Source organism: Danio aesculapii, chromosome 3 (assembly GCF_903798145.1).
Source record: "Danio aesculapii chromosome 3, fDanAes4.1, whole genome shotgun sequence".
Taxonomy (NCBI): domain Eukaryota; kingdom Metazoa; phylum Chordata; class Actinopteri; order Cypriniformes; family Danionidae; genus Danio; species Danio aesculapii.
In genome coordinates this window covers 28,010,104-28,032,865 of record NC_079437.1, presented here as the reverse complement: position 1 = coordinate 28,032,865, position 22,762 = coordinate 28,010,104, and the positions used below count along the sequence as shown (strand labels likewise).

At 33.3% G+C, this 22,762-nt stretch overlaps 1 protein-coding gene across 2 annotated transcripts; it reads right to left on the bottom strand.

The window, feature by feature from the left end:
• Positions 1-23: 23 nt before the first annotated feature.
• Positions 24-20,098, bottom strand: ift70 (intraflagellar transport 70). 2 transcript variants are annotated; one of them, XM_056453550.1, is made up of 20 exons: positions 19,912-20,098; positions 19,699-19,764; positions 18,814-19,023; positions 16,184-16,240; positions 15,303-15,438; positions 14,894-14,998; positions 14,682-14,810; positions 13,289-13,338; positions 8,317-8,469; positions 8,104-8,169; positions 7,792-7,845; positions 7,646-7,711; positions 7,429-7,505; positions 5,781-5,991; positions 5,081-5,128; positions 4,854-4,925; positions 4,662-4,765; positions 2,924-3,002; positions 2,243-2,372; positions 24-547 (listed from the first exon to the last, which is right to left on the bottom strand). In XM_056453550.1, exons 1-20 carry the CDS (start codon positions 19,963-19,965, stop codon positions 411-413), a joined length of 2,004 nt encoding a protein of 667 aa, XP_056309525.1. In that variant the 5' UTR covers positions 19,966-20,098; the 3' UTR covers positions 24-410. The 2 variants fall into 2 exon arrangements, with proteins under 2 accessions (XP_056309525.1, XP_056309526.1); XM_056453551.1 differs by lacking the exon at positions 5,081-5,128 and having other exon boundaries at positions 25-547.
• Between the last annotated feature and the right edge of the window lie 2,664 nt (positions 20,099-22,762).

The window sequence follows — 22,762 nt, the reverse complement described above, 5'->3', positions numbered from 1 at the left end:
GAAAAATATTTAAACTGTACAGTTTTAATGCCATTGATTGTGATGCATCGAACCTTAAAGGTTAAATAGACATGTTTTATAATATTTAGAGCAAACAGAGCTTAGTTTAAATTAAAAATAGATGCCCTTCTGTGTCGAATATTTTCTCTTGGGTTAAGCTTTCCTGTTTGGAGGGAACAAACCCCTGTGGCTTCATTATTACAATGAATGCATGCTTAAAAATGCATGTTTGAATTCAGCCCAGAAACAGCGTGATCTCCCCAAAAGCAGCTTAAAAAGCAGCCAAGCTGAGATGCCTTATTAGTCAAACTGCCATCTATCCAAGACATCATTTAGACTTTAAAGCATCAGTGAGAAAACCACGCTGTGTGTCTGAAAATGCGTGTGTCCCAATATATGATACATAAGGGTTACTCATTCCATCCTGTGACTTCATAGAAGAGAGCTTTTATCAGGCGGGATTCATACGTGACCGTGTTCTTGCCGATGTGCATGCGATCCTCCTCCAGAGGTTGCTCTATGATGGCAAGCACATCTTTGCCGTACACTAGAGAGGAAGGGGGAGAAAGTAATTAGTCCCGTGGAGAATCTGAGGATTGGAAATTCATTAGCGTCTCTGCTTTCAAAAAGCAGCATTTCATCCCCACTGAATTAAACAATCAAATCAACGATGAACTAGTAATCAGTGTATTAATTCTGAATCTTTCCGTATTACTAGAGGATTAAAGCTGTGCATTGACACAGTCCTGCTATGAATGAAATACGATACAGCACCTATTTTCCAAACACAAAGCATGAGGTCATGCTAATTCTCAATCTTTGTACTTGTGGAGCCAATATCAAAGATGATAAATGAAGAGCACCAAGCTATCAGAGCAACTTCTACTGTTAAAGATAAGCTGTGCATTTCCAATGGTTTTGTTATTCACTGTGAATGTCCAAAATTTGGACACTTTAAATCACTAATAAAAACATAAAATGAGTACAAACTTTTATTAAATCATTAATTATTTTACAACTTTTTAATTCAAGTTGTATAATTATAGTTTTCTGTTGAGCTATGGTCACTTTCTAGGATAAAAATGTATTAATTATTCACAGATAAACATTGGAGTATTTTTTTACATTAATCAAACATAAAAATAATGGAAAAAACTGTATATAATTGAGGAATGCAATTTAAAAATTGTCAACTATTCTAGAAAATAATATAATTTAAAGTTTGACATAACTACAAAAATGTATTTTTGTTAGAGAAATGTCCATGATGAAGACGATTATATAATTTTTCCATGATTTTTACAGACCTAGAAATCACATCATAAAAATTCCTTGTAGTCATCTGTGATTATAAAAAATACTGAAATAAAACCTTAAAGGTCCCGTGAAGTACTTTAAAATGTGCAGTTTGTATTCAATGTTTAATGTAATCTCAATTAAAAAAAAAAAAGAGGATGGGACATAGAGTAGCTCAAAAGAAAAGAAAGTTGAGCTCAAACGCATCAAATGAAAAGCAAATGAGAAGCATGTTGAAGGGGGCGAGGGATGTCAGATACTAGAGAGCATTTGATTGATCAAGATTTGATGAGAAATTGAAGTATGAGGTGACATGAAAAACAATTTTGGATGTTTATATCAGTTTTTTATTTTCAAAATGCTAATTTTATCACTATTTTGGAGAATACTCGCTAATAGACCATTTTGAGGGATGTAAACAAAACGAATGGTCCCAACGTATGTTCTGTTTTACATTTTTAATTTCTATAGCTTCCGAGAATCCAAAAAGAGCCACACATTGATAAATAATGGTAAGAGAGCTGTTTTAACATTAAGTTGATTGGATTGCTTCTTGTTACAGTTATGAAAGTTTAAACATGCAGGAAATGTTCATGAGCCAATGGCATGACCACATTGAAATGGTCTATAGATATCCTTAAAACAAACAGAATGGAAGATAGAATTAAAAAAATTAACATCTATTTTTTTTTAATTCCAAGGGACTTTTAAGATTTCTTTGTATTGTATTTCTATCTTATAAAATAAATTAGAGCTTAAGATAACTAGTATTAAAGTTTAAAAACTTATTTTAAAATCTCTTGTCCTCAATTAATCCCAAGTGTAGATTGAATCAATTATCTTAAGTTTTAGCTTATTTTCAATCATATTTGTCTTATTTTAAATCACTAAAGTCACCTTGCGGCCCGCAAATAGGCCGGTGCTTTACAGAATACTGAATACTTACATTCACAGTGCTCAAGGAACTGAATGCACTCTTGCACCACTGAATCTCTGAGCATGATCATGTGCTTGGCCATGTTTTCCAGCAGCGAGAGAAAACATCTCTTAGCGTAGAACCATGTGTCTGTTCCAAGCTGAAAAACAGGACGTCAGTGGCATGCCAAGTGCAAATGACTACGTAGCATCACATGAAAAATCACATCAGTAAAACTGGTAAAGATCAAGTGGATAAAAAGTTGAGTCTAAAAAGGCAAAAGTGCATCTGCTACACTGTTGTGAGAACCAGAATGTTAAGTAACACTGTTTATGCAGCTGGACAGAGCTCTTTAATAGATACAGATGTGGACAAATTGTCAGTACCCTTCGATTTTGTCCAGGCCAGTTTCATTAAGTTTTCCTATTTTAATACTTCTGTTGAACCACAATATCAGATTTTCAGTTTATTTTCTGTAATTGTTGATTAATCATTACTTCTTCACTTTCAAGTTATTTTAGTGTAGTTTTTCTTTTTCTAACGGAAGGGTGCCAACAGATTTGTCCACATCTGTATTTGTGAATACACTAAAATACCATGATGGAATCTGAGGAAGACTTTGTGAAATACAGTAAGTAAAGGATATGAAAGTTCATGTGCTCTGTGAACCCTTTAAATATTATTAAAAGCATTAAAAGAAATATTGATTACCTTTTTGTTGTATGGCTCAAGGCTCTTTATGACTCGAGAAATGCCAAAGTCATAATTCCCTTTAGCACAATACAGAGTCCTGAAGGAAAGTATATGCTTCAAATTATAAATGCAATTCACACTAATGATGTCTTTAAATTTAAAGTTACAGTTGACCCTAATTTAAAAACCAAACGTTACATTAACATTTAAAGATTGAGGTCAGTGAGGATTTTATTTCTTTATTTATTAAAGAAAAAGAAAAGACACTTCTTTTTTTATTGTTTCAAAGTGCTCATGTTCATAAGGCTATATTTGTTTCATCAAACAAAGTATAGTACTGTATAAGATTATCAATCTGCAGGGTCTTAAAGGGTCTTTTGTCTTAAATTTCAAAAACAAAATTTTAGGCCTTAAAAAGTATTAGATTCACAGAAATATTGTCTTTTAGGTCTTAAATCATTTTAAACAGGTCTTAATTTTCCTTTGTTTATGTGAAGCTACCCAATCGCTCCAACACACATTCATTCTTTTTCTTTTTGGCTTAGTCCTTTTATTAATCAGGGGTCGCCTCAGCGGAATGAACCACCAACTTATCCAGCATATGTTTTACACAGTGGATGCCTTTCCAGCTGCAACCCATCCTTGGGAAACACCCATACACACTCATTCACACACATACACTACGGACAATTTAGCTTACCCAATTCACCTATACTGCGTGTCTTTGGACTGTGGGGGAAACCCACACGAACACGTAGAGAACATGCAAACTTCACACTGAAATGCCAACTGACCCAGCTGGGGCTCGAACCAGCGACCTTCTTGCTGTGAGGCGATCATGCTACCCACTGCGCCACCGTGACACCAACACACTTTCAATTACCAACAATACATCTCAATAAAACGTTTCATAAAACTATATGTATTAATAATATAACAGTCTGTCCATACATTTAGTTTTTAAAAAGTTATGTTGGAAAAAAAAATGTATGCAACGGGGATCTGCTTGTTTTGACACATTTTTGAAAATGTTGGCTAAAAATAACTAATTACGATTAGTTTCAATGGCCCATTGAAAAAAATCTTAGCATTTAGCCCTATGTAGGTCTGAGATTTCACTCTTCATGGTCTTAAAAAGGACTTAAATAGTCTTAAATTTGACTTGGTGAAACCTGCAAAAATCATTCTGCTATACTCATTTGGTGAAATATTATGTAACATTATCAATATTGAAGACAGTTTAGCTGTTTAATGTTTGTTTTTTTGGCAAGATCAAGTAAAAAAACGTTTATTTGAATTTTGTGTATCTATTAGCTTTTGGTAACACTTTATTTTGATGGTCCATTTAAGTATTAGTAGACTGTCTGCTTAATATCTGTTGATACTGCTCCTTCAACAGACATTTAACTGACTATTAGAAACTTTGCAAGTACATGTCAACTTACACTAACCCTAACCCCACCCTAACAGTCTACTTACAATCTAATGAGAATTAGTTGGCATGTAGATGCAATGTAAGTTAAATTCAACAAATGGACCATCAAAATGAAGTGTGACCAACTTTTTGCATCCTTGCTGCATCCAAGGGTTTTAAAAAACAATGTCTCCTTGTTAAAAAATACTGACCTCTAACATTTAAATGATAATATATAAATGTAATATTTCAGAATGTAAAAGACATATATAGGACCAAAAATGCTTAGAATTGCACTTGTGAGTTGATTTACTGATTGTGCAAAAAATATTTTGTACGCACCCTATTACAAGGTTGACAATGCACAAATGAAAGATTTTTTTGTCTGGATCATCATAGGAGATCTGCTCTTCTTCTTTCTCTATCTTCCTCATCAGTTCCTCTGCCTGTAATAGCACACATAATTAAATAAATGTAAGAAAGACATCTTCTCCGACTGTGTTAATTACATTTCATTAATATTGAAATGTTTACCTCTTCATTTTGGCTGGTCATGATGTACGACACGCACAGGTTTGCAAGAACAATCGCACTGACGTTGAGGATCTATGGGACAAAATGGGATTGTTAATGTTTTGCAAGGATTATAATGACAACAGCCACTCTTCAATTAAAAGAAAATAAATAAGTGCATAAAAAAAAACATGCCGCAATCCCATGCAGTCACACAGCACGACTCCAAGAGTCACAGATCATTTTACCGAGGGTTTAGTTTTGCAGGGACACTCTTGAATGTTACACTGTTCCAGCTAGCAAGCAGAGGAGCAAAGAACATGTTTGCATTTCAAATATTTAGATTTGTTAATTTAGCTTCACCAGCCATCACAAGACGACGAAATGTTTATATATTTATTTACTAATTTATTCATATGTAGATTTTAAGATGCACTATTAGCTAATTAAATCATCAAAATAAATGTAATGATTCATAACAGGCAAATTGCTGTGCTTCAGGAAGTCAGTGAATAATGGTAGTGTTTAATAGTGCAGAGTTAAGGCAATTTTGCATGCACAATTATCTTTGTACACACTAAATCCTTGAATTATCATCTCTGTATTTCCCTTTTGTGTTTAGTATTATCATTTTTAACATGGTTTAAAACAAATCTGGATTCCCAAAATCTGATTGGCTGGTTTGGGTTGTTGTTTTTTAATGATCAATCCAAACACAAGTATCTGCACAGAAATAATAAAATATCTGAATATCTCAAAATGTGATTCTTACTAAACTATACTTTTGATTCTTTAAATCAGTGTCACAGAGAACATTTTAAGTACTGACTATTTTATATCTAGTTGTATAATGTGGTATTATAATTAATTATATTAATTATAAATATATTATATACTAAAATATATTATGCACAAAATTGGCATTTGGCAGTATTACACTGTACTTACATTCTCATAATGCTTCTTAACAATGGGCTCATAGAAGCCAATGGCTTCTTTATATTTGTTATCTTGCATGAAGAGCACATGAGCAACATTTAGTTTCCAAGTGTCATGCTCATTGCAGAACTCCAGTGACTTGTGGAAGATCTTTTCCACCATGCTGTAGTTTTCACGGTTCCAGTAGATTTTAGCCTGTGCCATTAGTACAGGGATGTACCTAAAAGAATGTCAAGAAAACATAATGAAAATTAGGTTACACTTTACAACTTTAAAGTATTTTTTATCTTTGTTTAAGTTAACGAATATAAAAGTTGTTCATTGTTGGTTCCTGTTAACTCACAGTCTAATAACTGTTAACAAGGATGAATTTTACTTATGCATTAGTAAATGCTAAACTTTGATTAATAAATATTGTAGAATCATTGTTCACAGGGCTGTTTCTAAACTTTTTGCCACCCTATTCAAAATTACTATTGATTACACCAACCCCCGCATAATTTGTATGTAATCCTGGGGTTATGTGACAGTGCTCCTGCCAAAAATATGATTTAAAACACTAAGACTAACAATGTGTTATACTTTTAGGAATTGTGTACATAATAAAACAATACAAACAGGACAAAAACACATTTAAAGTCCCCATGAAATCAAAACTAATCATACCTTAAAAACTAACCATTTTGTTAGCTCACTTTGCTTGATTGCTTGAAGAATTCAACAAAAAAAACTTCCTGTTTATTTAGAAAAAAAATTCAAATAAATTGTCAGATTACATATATAGCTTAGGAATTGGGCCTGGCTAACATATTTAATCACGCTGCTCCAACTGTCAGTTTTGACAACAAACAGAAATGGTGAGAAGGAGGTGTCTGTTAGGTTGTAATAACTCTCCCCAAACTCTTTTCCCAATCTTTCTGAAAGAAATGCCCACTGTACTACATCCATTCAGGTCGCGTTAGAAAAAAGCCACGCTCACTGTTTTATTATTTGCGTTTCTCAAGGAACTGCGTCACAACTTTGAATCTCCTCCTTGCAAAGATGTTTCTTTATGTTTGCTTTGAAACTCCAGCAAACTATTTCGTTCACTTCAGCATGCAGTATATGCAGTGATGGTTTTCTCTTTAACAGAAATGAGGTCAGTGCATTTTTTCAATGCTATGCTACCAATGATAATGTTACCTACTTGGAGAAATATCTACAGCAGTGTGAATACAAATGCTTGAAGCCTACACCCAGGGTTTCTCTACTCTTCTCTGCTTCTCAGATGGTGGAGTCTGAAGACTTTAGCATCCTTGTTAGAGCGCCTCCCAGTTTGCTGCCCTTTTTAGAGCATACTTGCTGAATTATAGGGTTACTTAAAAGTAATATTTTAGCTGAATTATTTGTGTCTCCTTCAAAAACATGCCCCCTTATACGGCTGTTATTAATCTCCTAGTTCACCTATGCCTAGAAACGGCACTTATTGTTCTTTATTGGTTCATGTTAGTAAATACATTCTTGTTAGTAAATTAGTAAATACATTCTTAAAACCTTCTTGTAAAGTGTAAATGAAAAATAGTTATATATATATATATATATATATATATATATATATATATATATATATATATATAATATATTGACCATTTTGCATGCAAATACAGAATAAATGTACCTCTCAAGAACCTCATCATAGTCCTGGACATATTTTTTTAAAGATTCATCATCTCGATTGTGCCTTGCTTCTTGCACCTTTGAAGAAAAAGAGTTTCTAAATTCTGATTTGCCATTTGAACGTCAGACACATTGATTTCATCATGTTGTATTCAATATTAAACACAAGCAGGCATGTGTGCTGAGAATTTTAAAAATACAAAATGCCAAGGCGTAACCTGTTTGGTAACCTTTCGGAGCTGCTCAGTCAGTTTTCCAGCAATTTCATCAAATTTTCGAAACGCCTACAACAGATGAAAAGTCAATTATTTAAAAACGAATGCTCGCTAAAATCTTGCAGAAATTTCTCCAAAGGATCACTCACTTCCTCAGGAGCTGTTTGGCATGTGATCATGGCATCCAGGAACTCATACAGGTACTAAAAAGAACAACAAAACATGAACACTACAGTCTTGATGCAGGTTTGGGCTGATATAAATGTCAATTTGAATAAAGCTACTCTGCAATTATCACCTGGTGTGTTATTACTTGCAAAAGCCTTGTGGCCAGATAAATCAATCAGTGTAGATGTTATTATTGGAATGACTATCTAAGCTAATAAAAAAGAAACTCGTATCTACATGACTCCATTTTAATAAAACTAAAGAGCTGAAGGGAAATAAATATTGTACCTTACCGGTGTAAGAAACTTGTAAGTGAGATGCGCATTTTCAGCCAAGACATCTGCTGCGAGGTCAAAGTACTGTAGATGGCACAAACAAATAACCTCTTGTACACTTCTTGAAAGAACTGTGTATTGTAATAGCTTCTTTAAAGACGATTTGTATAATTTCAATGCCATTAAATAAAGAGTTTCAAGTAAGAAGTGTTATCAATAGAGTACACTCACCTCATATTTACAGTAAAGCAAAAGTAAGTTGCCAAAAGTGACAGGAGGGAAAGGGTTTTGCTGAAGGAGGAAAGCAAGCTTCTCAAAGCCCTCTGTAGGTTTGGTGTCCATGTTCATTAGGGCCTGATTGTGAAGAGTAACTGGATCCAATTCCTAAATGCAAAAAAGAAATGATTATAACTGACATTTTCTTCATTTATATGGTTGACATCAGAGTACAGACAAAATTTCCAAATTCCCATCAGAGTAGAGAGGAAATTCCCGAGATACATCCCAATTTGTATACATGATCATATTTGTATACATGATCATTGTATACATGACATATTTATACAAATATGTCAACTTCTAAAATAGAAATCCCAAATTAGAATGTGTGTATTTTAAAGTATTTAGATGGTTCACTTTTTTGGATGAAAATGTAAAATTGTAACATTTTGAATGGGATGAAAGTGCAAATTCTTGAATATCCGATATATAGGTGTGTGTGAGGATTTGATTAAAACTACAAAAATTAAATGAAAAAGTGTTAAAAATCAACAGCAAATATGTAATACTGATGAAGAGAGGTCTACTTAAGTTTTTTATCATCAAAATCTAATCTGACAGAAAAAAAAATCAGCAGTATCCACATTATTATATTATTTCACATGCAACAATGCAGTGAGATATTATAAAAATACTTTTGATCATTACCTTTCAAAACACATCATTATGCAAACACACGTTAGCATTTTTGGTATAAAAACAACATGCTAGTTCATTTCTTTTTAATACAGTTAGAAATTTAATTAGATTTGATGTAGACGTCAATAACTTAGTCAAAATGATTGACAGGGGAGTTTAAATAGTGACAGAATCTGCATAGATAAGCATCAGAGTAGACGGTTAATGGGACAACAGTAGTGTATGCAAACACTTTCTCTTCATGTTTTAGTTTATTGCCAATTCAGCTTCACTGGCTATTATAGTATATGGTACATACAATTTAAACCTGTAAGAACATATTGTCATAAATCCAATACATTAAAAGCAAAGATTTCATCCAAAACAGCTTAAATTAAAAATAGACAAGATTGGGTGCAAAATAAAAATGCTTTTCTATAAGAGAATGTTTATAGAAATGTATTATTTCAATGTAAAATAGTCCCTGTGTTTTTAGAGTGGCTTTTATTATTTTACTTGTAGTATCCTGCTCATTGTTCAACTATTATTAAGTAAAAGTATGAACTTTAGATTGGCTACTATAACAAAATAACAACGAGAATATAAAATATCACAAATTATGAATTAAAATAGTATGTTAAAAAATTCCTGTGTGCTGTTTAAAGCAGTCTAATAAGCTGTTTTGTATATAAACAACCAACAAAAAAGCTAATTAATTACACTGCAAGCCAGACGCATTATTACAAATGGCTACATGTCTTACATGAAAAAATAGACTGGATAAGCATGTGGATAGAGACACAGCAATAGAAGACTAATGCTAAAGTATAGATGATATAGATAGATCCTGACTGATAAGTCTGTGAAATGTTTTTGTATTGAATCACTAGTTACAGTCGTTGTCACTAGAGGGCAGCAGACATCTGTTTTTGCTTGTGCATTTGTTCTGTTCTGCATATATAGGCTTCAACGTGAAGGTTTATCAGTGCATTTCTAAACTAACAGTAAAACTATTATGCATTTTAGTTAAATCAAAAATCATGTATAGAGACTCTATAAAAATAGCAAGCCTCTGTGAAAAAAATTTTTTAACACCCTGCATTTAAAAAAATAAATAAATCTGATACATTTCTTATGCTAGTCCTAGCTACAGATGCAGTGTTTAAAAATACCTGTCCTGCGGGAAGAAACAGTGTATTTAATGAGTGCTTATGTAAGATGGATCACTGTTTGGACTCATTAACTTCTAGATGCCAGAACAAACAAGCACAGAGACATGTCCCTGCAGCCCACCATCATTCCAGCCAGCAGGTGTGGGCTTACCATTTTTCACAATACAAACCCCTGCAGAAACGGATTAAGCCCTGCACAAAATCACAAAAACAGGTAATTCCCAGCGCATAACTGAAGGCAATCTTGTTAGCATTTGAGAAAGTTAAACTTCTCTTGGACTAGTAAAACTGGCTTTTTTTTGTTCTTCAACCAGAATGGATGACACATGGTCTGTCAATATAAGATAAAAGTTCTGCAAGTGAATTGGCATGTCTATGACATTGATTCATAAGAAGCAATGCTGCAAGAGTGAGCACGCTCAGATCAAACAGCATAACTAATGAGGAAAATATTCTCCTGACAGGCATCTCGTCTTTTCCAGCAGCTTTTGTTTTCCGCATCGCTATATAGAAATGAGAAACTTTTGGGAGACATAGGAGCTAAATCACCTGGAAATATACCAGAAAAAACAGTTATGTGCTATGAATATTGTATAGGCACTTTAGATTATAAGATTGGAAAAGCACATAAAGGGTTAGTTCACACAAAAATTTAAATGTACTCACTATTTAATCACCCTCAAGCATTTTTAAAACGTTTATGTGTTCTATTTAACACAAAAGACAATATTTTGAAGAATGTTGGAAACTAATAACCTAATTTCCATCGGAAGGACAAATACTATGGAATTCAACCGGATTCAAACATTTTTTCCAACCATCTTCTTTTGTGTTCAACTGAAAAAAACACACTCAAACAGGTTTGGGACAAGTGAGGTGTGAGTAAATAGTGAGACAATCTTATTTTTTTTCCAATTTTAGATTATAAGCCAAGTGTGCATGCATACACAAATACCATGAAAGTCAATGGTTACCAATTTCAAACATTTTGCAAACCATCTTCTTTTGTGTTCAACAACAAAAAAAGATTCTCAAACAGGTTTGTGACAAGTGTAGTGTGAGTAAATATTGAGATAATCTTTTTTTTTTTTTTCAATTTTATATTATAAGCCAAGTGTACATGCATACACAATTTAATCAGATTGTGAAATTATTACCGAAACCACCTTCAAGTTCTTATGATTTTATTTAATGAAGGATAAATACAATAAGATGTAATGCAAATTTATTTTAATTAAACAGTGTGTAATGATTACACTGATTGAGTTTATTTGTAATGAGATGGAGCTACAAATAATAATTATCTGTCACTTTGATGGACTAGGTTTTAAATTTTAAAATCATGTCATTAAAGAGCTTTAGCAGCTTTTCTCTTATTATTCTGCTTGCACATTGAGAATAAAGTCAACAGGCATTTAGGTCTTGCAATCTGCTCATCTAATTGTATGACCAATATCCTATGAATTATTTCACAGACTACACAGAGATTTTCTAATTCCTCAGTCCAAATTCTTACTTGTGTTTCTCTTCTCCAGATCTGTTTTTGTGTGGGGCAGTTTTAAAATTTTCTCAGTTTCTCAACTGGTATCCTTTACTTTTAAGCAGGGCAGTTCAATTGACCACAATATGTATTATCGGTCAAAATGAAAAAAAAAAGAAAAGAAAAAAAAACAATAAAAATATATGGTTAAAGCAGTCTCTAAAGCAATATGTTTTTTTATACATATATATTTTTACAACTTAATTATATGGTAAAAATGAGACGTACAAACATCATTCAAACAATATATTTTCCAGAAATAAAGAGATGTCATTTAAAAACCAATTTACCTAAATTTACTCTAGAATAGATGTTGTCATTAATTTTCATGTAGCTTTCCAAAATGGTGTTGTTTATTGGTAACTACTAAAGCTTCCTCTGACATTTCATCATTTAAATCAAAAGTTTGATTTTTGTGCCTCTATAGTCTTACATGTTCTTGAAGCCAGTGCAGTGTTTCATAATACTGAATAATATGCAAATGGATGATTTATGTTCAATAAGATTTGTAAAGCAGCACCTCAAGGTCTTAAAGTCCTTCAGTGGATATAATTATATAAGAGAGCTACGGTAGCATCCATTACCAAACAAGTGATTCTGAGTAAAGAGTAAGAAGTTATTCTTTTGTTTTATTTTATGTATTATGTTTTCAGCTCCCATACTCACAAAATCATTCTGCATAAATCTGTAAATGTGTTAACAAAATGCAGCACAGAAATAGCAGAAAGGTGCACAGATTCTGTCTGGCCCATGCCTCTTGCCAAACACATTCACCATCTCAATAGTTTTATATGGTATATAAAATATATTTGTCACTATATCTGTTTGTTTTAAATAGATTTTTATATATTGCATGGGAAATAGGCCAATGTTGTCATGTCACAAATGAAATAGTTATTTTCTTTCAATTGTGTGAATAACATAGTGATTTCATGGCATAACCCCCTAGGGCTTCAGTGTCCACATATGTGGACAGCACATATTAGCTCTTAAATGGCTGTTTAAAATACTCTGAATGTTTTATATCTTGTTACAGACATACAGTGTCATCATGCAACTGTTTTGCAGCAGATGAAATGTCCCAAACCCTATTTTTAACTGTACAAAATGGGGAAAAAAATTGTTTTTGGTCTCTAATAGTCAAAACAAGTCAAAAAAAATTCTATGTTAAATATCCATTCAGGAAAAAGTGTTTTATGTAAATTTGGACCACGAGTCCACATATAAAGACATTTTTTCTCTAAAAGTACATCATATCAAAAGATGATACTTAGATTTTTATTCGAATTAGGTTCCAATAGGCCCAAATAGCAAAGAGAAATAAAAAATGCATGTAAAAAAACACCTTGGACCTTAAGAGGATGATTTGTCAGTATTGTGAGGAAACACTGTTTTACCTGCATGGTTTCGTTTTATTATGATAAGAAACAGTTTCACAACATAGCATCTCTTTATTACAACATAATTGAATAGAACAAAAAAAAATGTATGTATATATGCATGTGTGTATGCATGTGGTAGCAGTGTGCCAATTTATAAAAAATGACACATTTAAATAAAAATTGTAACCTTTTAGGAGTAAACATTTTATTACCTCTTCTGACCTGGGAGGCATGTCCGTCAGTGCTTCCTGTGCTGCAGCATCTGTAAACAGATTTAAATATATGACGCCATTAAACACTCTATTACATTTTCTAAAGTTTAATATTAGCAAAAACTACAGTACATAGTCAGAAAACTTAAGTTAGCTTACTGAAATCCAATTAGTAAAACACTCTTGTTGACACTATGCTTAATGTTCATCATTTACTCATGCTCATTACATTACAAACCTATAAGACTTTTGTTTATATTCATAGCACAGATGGATATATTTTTGAATTCTGTCTCACTATAGAAAGTCCAAATCTTTTATTCTTTAAAATGTTTGTAAAGAGATATAAAAAATGGGAAGGTTTTGTAAAATGCAATAAATTAAAAACATCAGATTTGTTGATTCTTTATAAAGGGACCGTTCATCCAGAATTTAAGATTCTGTTATCATTTACTCACCCTCAGGTTGTTCATATACAATTGTTTGTTCAGCTGAACACACAAATATCTGGAAGAATGTAAGCAACTAAACAGAATTTGCCAGCGTTTTACTGACCTAGTTGGAAAAATAAATTCTATGGGAGTAAATATGTTGCAAGATACATTTGGTTACTGACGTTCTTCCAGATATCTTCCTTTATGTCCAACACAATGATTTTGTAATCATTTAATACAGGGTTGGAACAGCCTAAATGATGGCAGAAATGTCATTATTTTTGGAAAACTATTTCTTTAACCTTTATTATGTACTTGACAAAAGTACAAAAGACATGATTTCCAATGCTTCCACTGACCAACAACACTTACTTTGCAAATATAAACACATTTAGATTTTGATGGTTGCAGCACAATCTAAAAACATGAGACACAGTGATGTTTAAGGTGTCACATAAACCTTCATTGTAATTACAATGAATAATTGTTTGAAAACTGAGGACACTGATTGCTCAAGTTTCACAAGTTATATGTTTGCCCAATCTGACACGATACAAGACTTCCACTTCTCAGCCTTAAATCAATATCTAACTCTCTTTATTTTGGATCATATATTTTAAACAGAGAACAGATCTAGACTGCACACAGGCAGACTTGATTTAATAACTAGCAAACTATCAACAGAGAGACAGAAATCTCTCAGACTTGTTAAAAATATGTTCATTTGTGTTCCCAAGACGAACAAATTTCTTAATGGTTTGAAACAACATGAAGATGATCGAATAATTAAATGAGAAGTTGCATTTAACGCAAATGCATCAATGACTCCTCGAGGCCACAGATTGTCCTTATGAACCTGTTTTATTATACACTATAAATAAACAGAGCGCAAATAACCAAGTACATAATAGGAAGGCGCCTACATGAAACCTCAGGCCAGACACTTTATCTATACTTACAGTTCTTCAGCTGGTATTCAATAGCTGCTTTCAGATTAAAGGCTTCAATCAAAGCAGTCTCGTGCAGGACTAGGGTGTTGCCGACACTCCTTACATCAATGCCTTCTGTCGTCATTCCAATACTTAGTTCTAAAGACATAAAAATCGGTCTTAGAAACCCACTCTTTAGCATTTTGCAACACCTACAGTAAAGGATTTTCTGTCACACATACCCGGATGCTCTCTAATTCCACGTTCAATAATTTCAGCAATATATTTGAGCGCTGATGCATACTGTTTTAAACTGTAGTAACAAAGTGCTATATTGTATGCCAGATCTGTAACAGGAAAAAAAAAGAACAACATTAGATTAGTTCAACATTACAACAGCTAGTTTTATAAAACATCAGTGTGTCAAAAGCTCTCCATACTGCATTCATTTCCATAAAAATCTAAAATTACTACCCTTATGCAATGTGGTCAGCCAGTCAATGTTATGTTTGCTACTCTTGGCTAACCAGTTACTATGAGACACCAGTGTATATGTGTATATGTTTTTGTGTGTTTTGTCTATTAAGCTTTAGCGTGTAGACACCACAAACACACACACAGTTATAAATCAGAACAACTACAGAAGCTCACCTGGCTGGTAGCCTAGTACATTCATGGAGGACATAAACTTTTTGCAGGCCTCTTCATACTCGCCCTCCTTATAAAGCAAACAGCCGAGATCCACATCATAGTCTGGATCTTCCTGAGGCAACTGCTCAACCAGTGTCTGGAGAAGCAAAACCAAAGGTTCCAGCAAAATAAACATTCATTCATGCTGCATTCTGTGGTCAGATGGTGATTCGTTTTCCACATGTGCCATAGCTCAGAGTTCTGACTGGGTGTTTCATGTATACTGAGGTCTCTGAATGTATTTAGACACTTAAAGGGACAGGTCACTCAAAAAAATTGCTAAATACAAATAAAATATTTTATAAAGATAACAAATGAGGGGCGACATGGTGGCTCAGTGGTTGGCACTGTCGCCTCAGAGCAAGAAGGTTGCTAGTTCGAGTCCTGTCTGGGTCAGTTGGCATTTCTGTTTGGAGTTTGCATGTCCCCCCCTGTGTTCGTGTGGGTTTCCTCCGGGTGCTCCGGTTTCACCCACAGTCCAAAGACATGTGCTAAGTGAAGTGGGTAAACTGAATTGGCCGTAATGTATATGTGTGAAAGAGTGTGTATGGTTGTTTCCCAGTACTGGATTGTAGCTGGATTGCGCTGTTTAAAAAAATATGCTGGAAAGGTTGGCAGTTCATTTCGCTGTGGCGACCACCGATGAACAAAGGGACTAAGTCAAAGGAAAATTAATGAATGAATGATAACAAATAAGACTTCAGTCCTTAATGAAACAGTTCATAGAGGACTGACAATTTAGTCATCATTTACCCATATTTCCTGATTTTTTTTTTCTTCAGGTTTTTTTTTTATAACACATATGTATGTGCATGTTTAATTGCAAAAAAAGATGCTCTTACCTTTGCACCTGAAAAATCTTCCTCTCCATATTTGATTGCTGCCTGCAGTTTGATCATCTGTTTATAAATTGGACAAATAATATGTTTATTTTAGGATCAATTGAATTTCTATAAAAGCCCATTTTCAACACATTAAGTAATATGATGAATACTGATAAATAACATTTTAAAATCTGTTTATTATCAAGAGTCAAGTAATTTAATATATACTTTATTTTAATCTACATTTTTATTAATGACAACATTATTATTACTTATTATATTTGTACTTTTGTTATAATTATTATTTTTGATCTTATAATTGATTTATTTGCCCATCCTGAGGCCTCTAGATATTGTGCAGTGCCACTTGATCAGATCTAAGATCCGTGAAAATATGATGCCAACTATCCAAGGACATTGAGGACAACACATACTGTACACTGAATACACTTCATTGAACATGTACACATCCAGGGTTCATACACATTTTTACTACAAAAATTTCAGGACTTTCAAGTCAATTTTCGTGACCTAATGTTTCCATGTAATGTCTACATATACGTGGTAAATCATAAGAAACGTTTAAATTTATTACAGCATATCATAAAACACACAATAGTTTCAATTTATTTTTATATCTATGTAAAATAGATGAAGCTTACACAGCACTGATAATGTGAGAGCATGTTTTTGGTCAAGAAAAGAAAAAAAGTAAAAACAACAACCTCCATTCCAGTATACAGATATTTGTCAAACTAATTTTAGATAATCGTAATAGTTTGTTAAACTAGTAATAGTAGGTAAAACTTCTTCTATTATAAAGCTGCGATCACACTGCACTTTTTGCTTTATAGACTTCAATTCATAGGCATGCGAATGCGGCAGACCAAAAACGCAAGCACATGCGACAATATCACTGCATTCGAAAGTTCAAGCTTGGTGAATTCTTACCAGCGAAATCACATCAGGTGATTGCGTAAGACCAATAGAAGATGATTTAAAATATGGAATTTAATATATGGAGCAATCGCTCACTTTTGTTAATGTCTAATCATATTGTTTAACCCCATGCCCTTTTCGCAGCGCGGTACGACAGACTTTTGCAAGCACAAGATCTAGTGTGACCACAGCTTAAGTCACTTTGAACAAAAATATCAGCTAAATGACTAATCGTAAATGTAATTTCCATGACTTTTACAAAACTCTGTGGGTTTTTCTGTTTTTCCAAAATTTTTTCAGGCCTGGAAAATGACATGTCAAAATTTCATGACTTTTCCAGGTTTTCCATGACTGTATGAACCTTGCACATCACCGTTTTTGGAAGGACACTATATTAGGGCTGGGTGATTTGGCTTAAAATCAAAATCTCGATTAATTAAACATTTTAACTTAATTACAATTAATGATTTTGCCCTCCTAGATTATGGACAAGTTTTGTACAGTAAATATGCTCACATATTACAAGTGAGAGATTTTTGAATGAAGGGTGCTTTACTTTACTTTAAAATAATTGAAGGAAACACACACTATCTACTATCTATGATTATTTCTTGAACATCAACGCTGAACAACTGAAATTTAAAACACACATTGCCTGAAACCAACAGTCACCTTTTTCTTATAAAAAAGTCAAAATAATAACTTGCATTTTTGGAAACAGAATAAAATATTTTCAATGTTTTTCATAATAAAAGTAGAAAATAAGCAGTGTCACTTCATGTATATAATATTTTAAACTGTGCATTCTTGCATCTGTATTTTATTGTAAATAATAATTTTAATGTAATGGAAAATATGCCGTCTCAAGGCACAGCCTCCAATCATCGTCAATGTAGTGCAAAGTAAATTTCAAGAATGGGTCCATCATCCTACTTGACTAGAGATTAGATGTGGCTGCAAAGTGTGGCTAACAGAGCGGTGTCACGTGACCCCACCGGCAGTAGGGAAAGTCATTGAAAAAAAAATACGAAGAAAAATTACATAGATTAAAGGTTCTGAATATCAATTTCAATTACTTTTAGCTTGCATATAGCTTTACACTATAGATCATGTAACTACAGGTTAACTATGTGTATGTGTAACGTCCACCCTATACACAACTCCTTTTCTGATTTTAATTGTAATGCAAAATTGTGCACCTTTGGTAAAGCTGCTTTTAAACAATAATTATTGTGAAAATACTATATATACATTATCTATTACAGTTAATATAATAAATCCAATACATTATCCAATACAATAATAATTTATATTATATATATATACAAATAAACTTGAATTGAATCTGATATGGCACAAATAGGACTGTATACATGAAGTGATGAAGAATAAATCAAATCAAATTATGGTAAAGATGCAAGAACTTGTTTAATTTGCAAACACTTTTAACTCAGATCTTTTAACTTTTAACTGATGCAAGTAAAACAAATATATAAAACTTAAATTATATGCTTAAAAATCATGGATAAGTTTTTATGTGACTTTAGGGACATGTGGTTCTTTTTACAAAATTTATAAGGGTGCAAAATTCATTACAGCAATCCAAGATTACTTTTTTAAATGAATTTATTTCACAGGCTTTAAGGCTGGTAAAAAAAAAGAATTCACTCACAGATACGATTACAAAAGTTAAGTTGATGTTTGTGCACCTTAGTATGACTAGTTGTGTTGTCCAAGAGAAAAGTAGACTTCATGGCATCTGGAAAGGCACATGCTCCATACAGAGACTGGGCGTAGTAAAGTTTGTAGTCCTCCACCTCAGGGTGAAGCTGTGTTAACTGCTCATAACACTCAGCTGCATTAGTGAAGTCCTGCATGTGATAATAACAGTAGCCTAGCAGAGACAAAGCAGCCCTGGACTGGATATAAGCAGAGATACAATAAATTACAAAGGTGTATATAATATCTCAGTTTCTCTGATGTATAGTTATGTTTTTAAGCAAATTGTATTTTGTTTCTTTATGCATGTTTCAATCTGTAAACTGCTAATGACAGTTCTTACAAATTGAAAAGAGTAATGTTATTAATGTTATTTGGTTTTAATGTTTTTAATCAGTTTAACACAATACCAAAGTTTTAACTTAACTTTTAAGGGTAACAAAATCAATATTTGGTAGAATAACCCAGATCTTCAGTCACAATATATGAAAACCTATGTGACTCCAAGTATCATCTCTTGAAGGCAAAATACATAATTATGCATGATTATAATTATGCATAAAAATACATGATATGATTATTTAATTATATAATAGCTGATTATTTGTCAAAAAAATGATATAGAAAACCCTTTATAGAATAAAACAAGTAATAACATTTAACTCAAATCCAGAGAAACTGTGAACGTTCAAGTAGCCTCTTATTTATTTTTACAGAGCTGTATATAAATTTAATAACAACAACAAATAATAATATATACAGTACTATTATGTTGATATTGATGTTATTTTTAGTTAGTGTTATTAATGGTTACATTTAGATCTTATTTGATGTTATCACGTTAACAGATTAAGAATACGTGCAGTCTAACTTACTTTAGTATGTTTCTGATGTTCTTTGCTCAGGATATGAATTGCGTCTCCATATCGCCCTTCTTTAATCTTACAAAGACAGAAAAATGAGTTAATAAAAGCCAGGAAATACATAAAATGCCAGTCGTTTCTTTTAAAACGCGAATGAAAGCAAACAGCAGATAAGAGAAGAGGTAACTAAGGTTAGCCTGTTAGCTTGTGCAGCTAATAGCTCACCATTTTGTACACGGTGGCCGTGTATTCGCCGTCTTTAATCGTCATTAGCGGCATTATTGAACACAATGCTGCATGTAGCTTTACTCCATAAATAATAAGGTCAAACGTTTGTAAAGTTGAAGATGCAGCGCTCTGTTTTTTTAGAGGAACGACGCAGACATCCTGTCGCTTAGCAACCTTCCCAGAAACGGATGTGACGTAATCAATACGTGACGCGTCACACACTTGAAAATATTAACGTAGCATGTTTTTCAGATTGGTGCATTTAGTTTTGCTACTTGCTAAATTTCACATTCATAAGTCAAAATTTTCTCACTCCAGACCTATGTTTGTGGTTTTTCTGAAAGAATTTAAACAATACCTTTCATTGATCCAATCGTCTCATAACAAAAAGCCTCTAAAACTTCTGCGGCTCTTTCCCTATGTTTAATGAGTAAATTTAGCTTTTTCAATATATATATATATATATATATATATATATATATATATATATATATATATATATATATATATATAATATATATATATATATATATATATATATATATATATATATATATATATATATATATATCCCGTGTTTAGCTGTTTCTTTTTCTTTTTTGCTGTTTTATTTTTCTCTTCTTCATTGCTAAAGATAGTTGTTCTGCCTATTTTTTGTTGTATGTATAAATTGTATACACTGTTTATGGGCTTGCATGTTTTTCAGATTATTGTCTCGTTAGGTAAAAGTTGCATATATTTCAGTTACAGAGGTCTCATTTAAAATTCTGCATAAATTTTACCCTGTCAAACATTTTCTTTCGCCAGTTTAGCCAAAATATAGATCAAAACTGTTCATTTTGTTTGACACAGCCAGAAACTGTGCCCCATATTTTTTGTAATTGTCAACTCTCAAAGAAAATATGTTATGAGATCTCCAAATTCATAAATGCCAAATTATTGCCAAATTTCTGTTTAAAATACCAACATGTTATTTTTGGATTTTTTAACTGTAACCAAAAAAATAAAAAATAAAAAATAAAAAAAGGAAGCTACTGTTTTTAATCTTTTGATAATATTTACAAAGTACCATATTCACAGTACCATACCAAAATAATTAGAACACTATCCGAACAACATAAAGCAAGGCACTAATAAAAAAAGCCATTTAAACCGTTTTTTTACTTGAAACTTTCAAGATCCTGTAATCCCACAGGGCCATTACCGTTTCTTAGTATAAATACTTTCACATATATTTGCTTGTCTTATTTATATTTTGTGTTTTGTATACCCTTGACCCTTTTTTCCTTTTTGTATTTGTATTGTTGTGTACTTTGTTCTTTAAGCATTAAAAAAACAACATATTTTTGAGATACAGTATTTGAATATGTTGAAAATGTTTTGTTGACCTATTATATTACAAAAGGGCAGGCTACAAAACAATAACAAAAATAGATATTTGTTTATGTTAGTAAATAAATGAACTAACAGTATTGAAACCATACTATAAAGTGTTACCAATGAAACTGTGTTCAATTGGACTTCAAATTTATGATAAAAGTGTGATTAATAAAATAAATGAAGAGAGAAAGAAAGAATTAGCATTTTTGTACAAAATGGAAATGACAACGACAGAACACACTTAAAATAAAGATGCCGTCCAGTGTCATTACATCACTGCTGTCATTCCTCTGATTAGAGATCTCAGCCTAAATTTTGTATATTTTAAGCATTAACCAGAAGTAAAATAATAATAATAATAATTAAAATAATAATAACAATAATAATAATAATAACAACAACAACAATATGTCACGGATTGGTCAGGCTCTCACGATCCCCACTCACGAAGATCACCATCACCTGACTTCTAATGAGCACACAGCTGCATCACATTCACGAGCACCAGATAAAAGCACAGCACTCCAGTCGCTCATTGTCCGGGCTCGTCTCGACGAAAGCGGACAACTGAGCGACCACTCAGCGTAGTCATCCTCAGCTAAAACAAACGCTTTACTTACCTGTTCTCTTTGTATTCCTCCTAGTCTTCCTGGTCCACCCGAATCGTCCTGTCTTCCAGTCCTTCCAAGTCTGTGTCATCCTCTGTCAGCTGTATCTGGTGTGTGCTGTCCATCCTCGTGTATTCCTGTTACCCAGCCACGGAGGAAAAGACCCCAACATCATTCCTGATCCTCCTGGCTATCCTTCATGTGCTCCTTGTTGTCATTTAATAAACACCCTAACGTTTCCTTACCTCTGTCTCCTGTCCGCTTCATAACAGAAGCCCGGACCCATAACGACGACAACATGAGCACCCCCGATCACTTTCAAGAGCTGGTGGACCAGTTGAAGCGGATTCTACAGCCACCAGCTCCACTTTCCAACGCACCACCAGCACCGAGCACTTCCGCCTCCACAGTTTCTTCTTCGGCCCTTCCTTCCAGTCCCATGGCCCGACCAGCGCCCTACTCAGGCGGAGCGGGGGAGTGCAATGGTTTTCTGTTACAATGTTCCCTCATATTCGAAATGCAACCTTCTCTATATCCCACAGATAAGTCAAAGATCGCCTACATCGTATCACTACTCTCTGGGCCTGCACTTAAATGGGCTGAGACGATCTGGAACCAAGCCGGGCCGGTCATGAATTCCATCACTACCTTCACGGAGTATTTCAAAGAGGTGTTTGGACGTTCTGATGGGGAAGTAGCCGCTGGAGAGCAGCTGTATCATCTAAAGCAAGGTACTCTATCTACACAGGAATATGCTCTCCGGTTTCGCACTCTAGCAGCTGCAAGTGGATGGAATGAGAGATCGTTGTTGACCACGTACCGGCTCGGCTTGGAACCCACTCTCCGAATCCAGCTGGCCA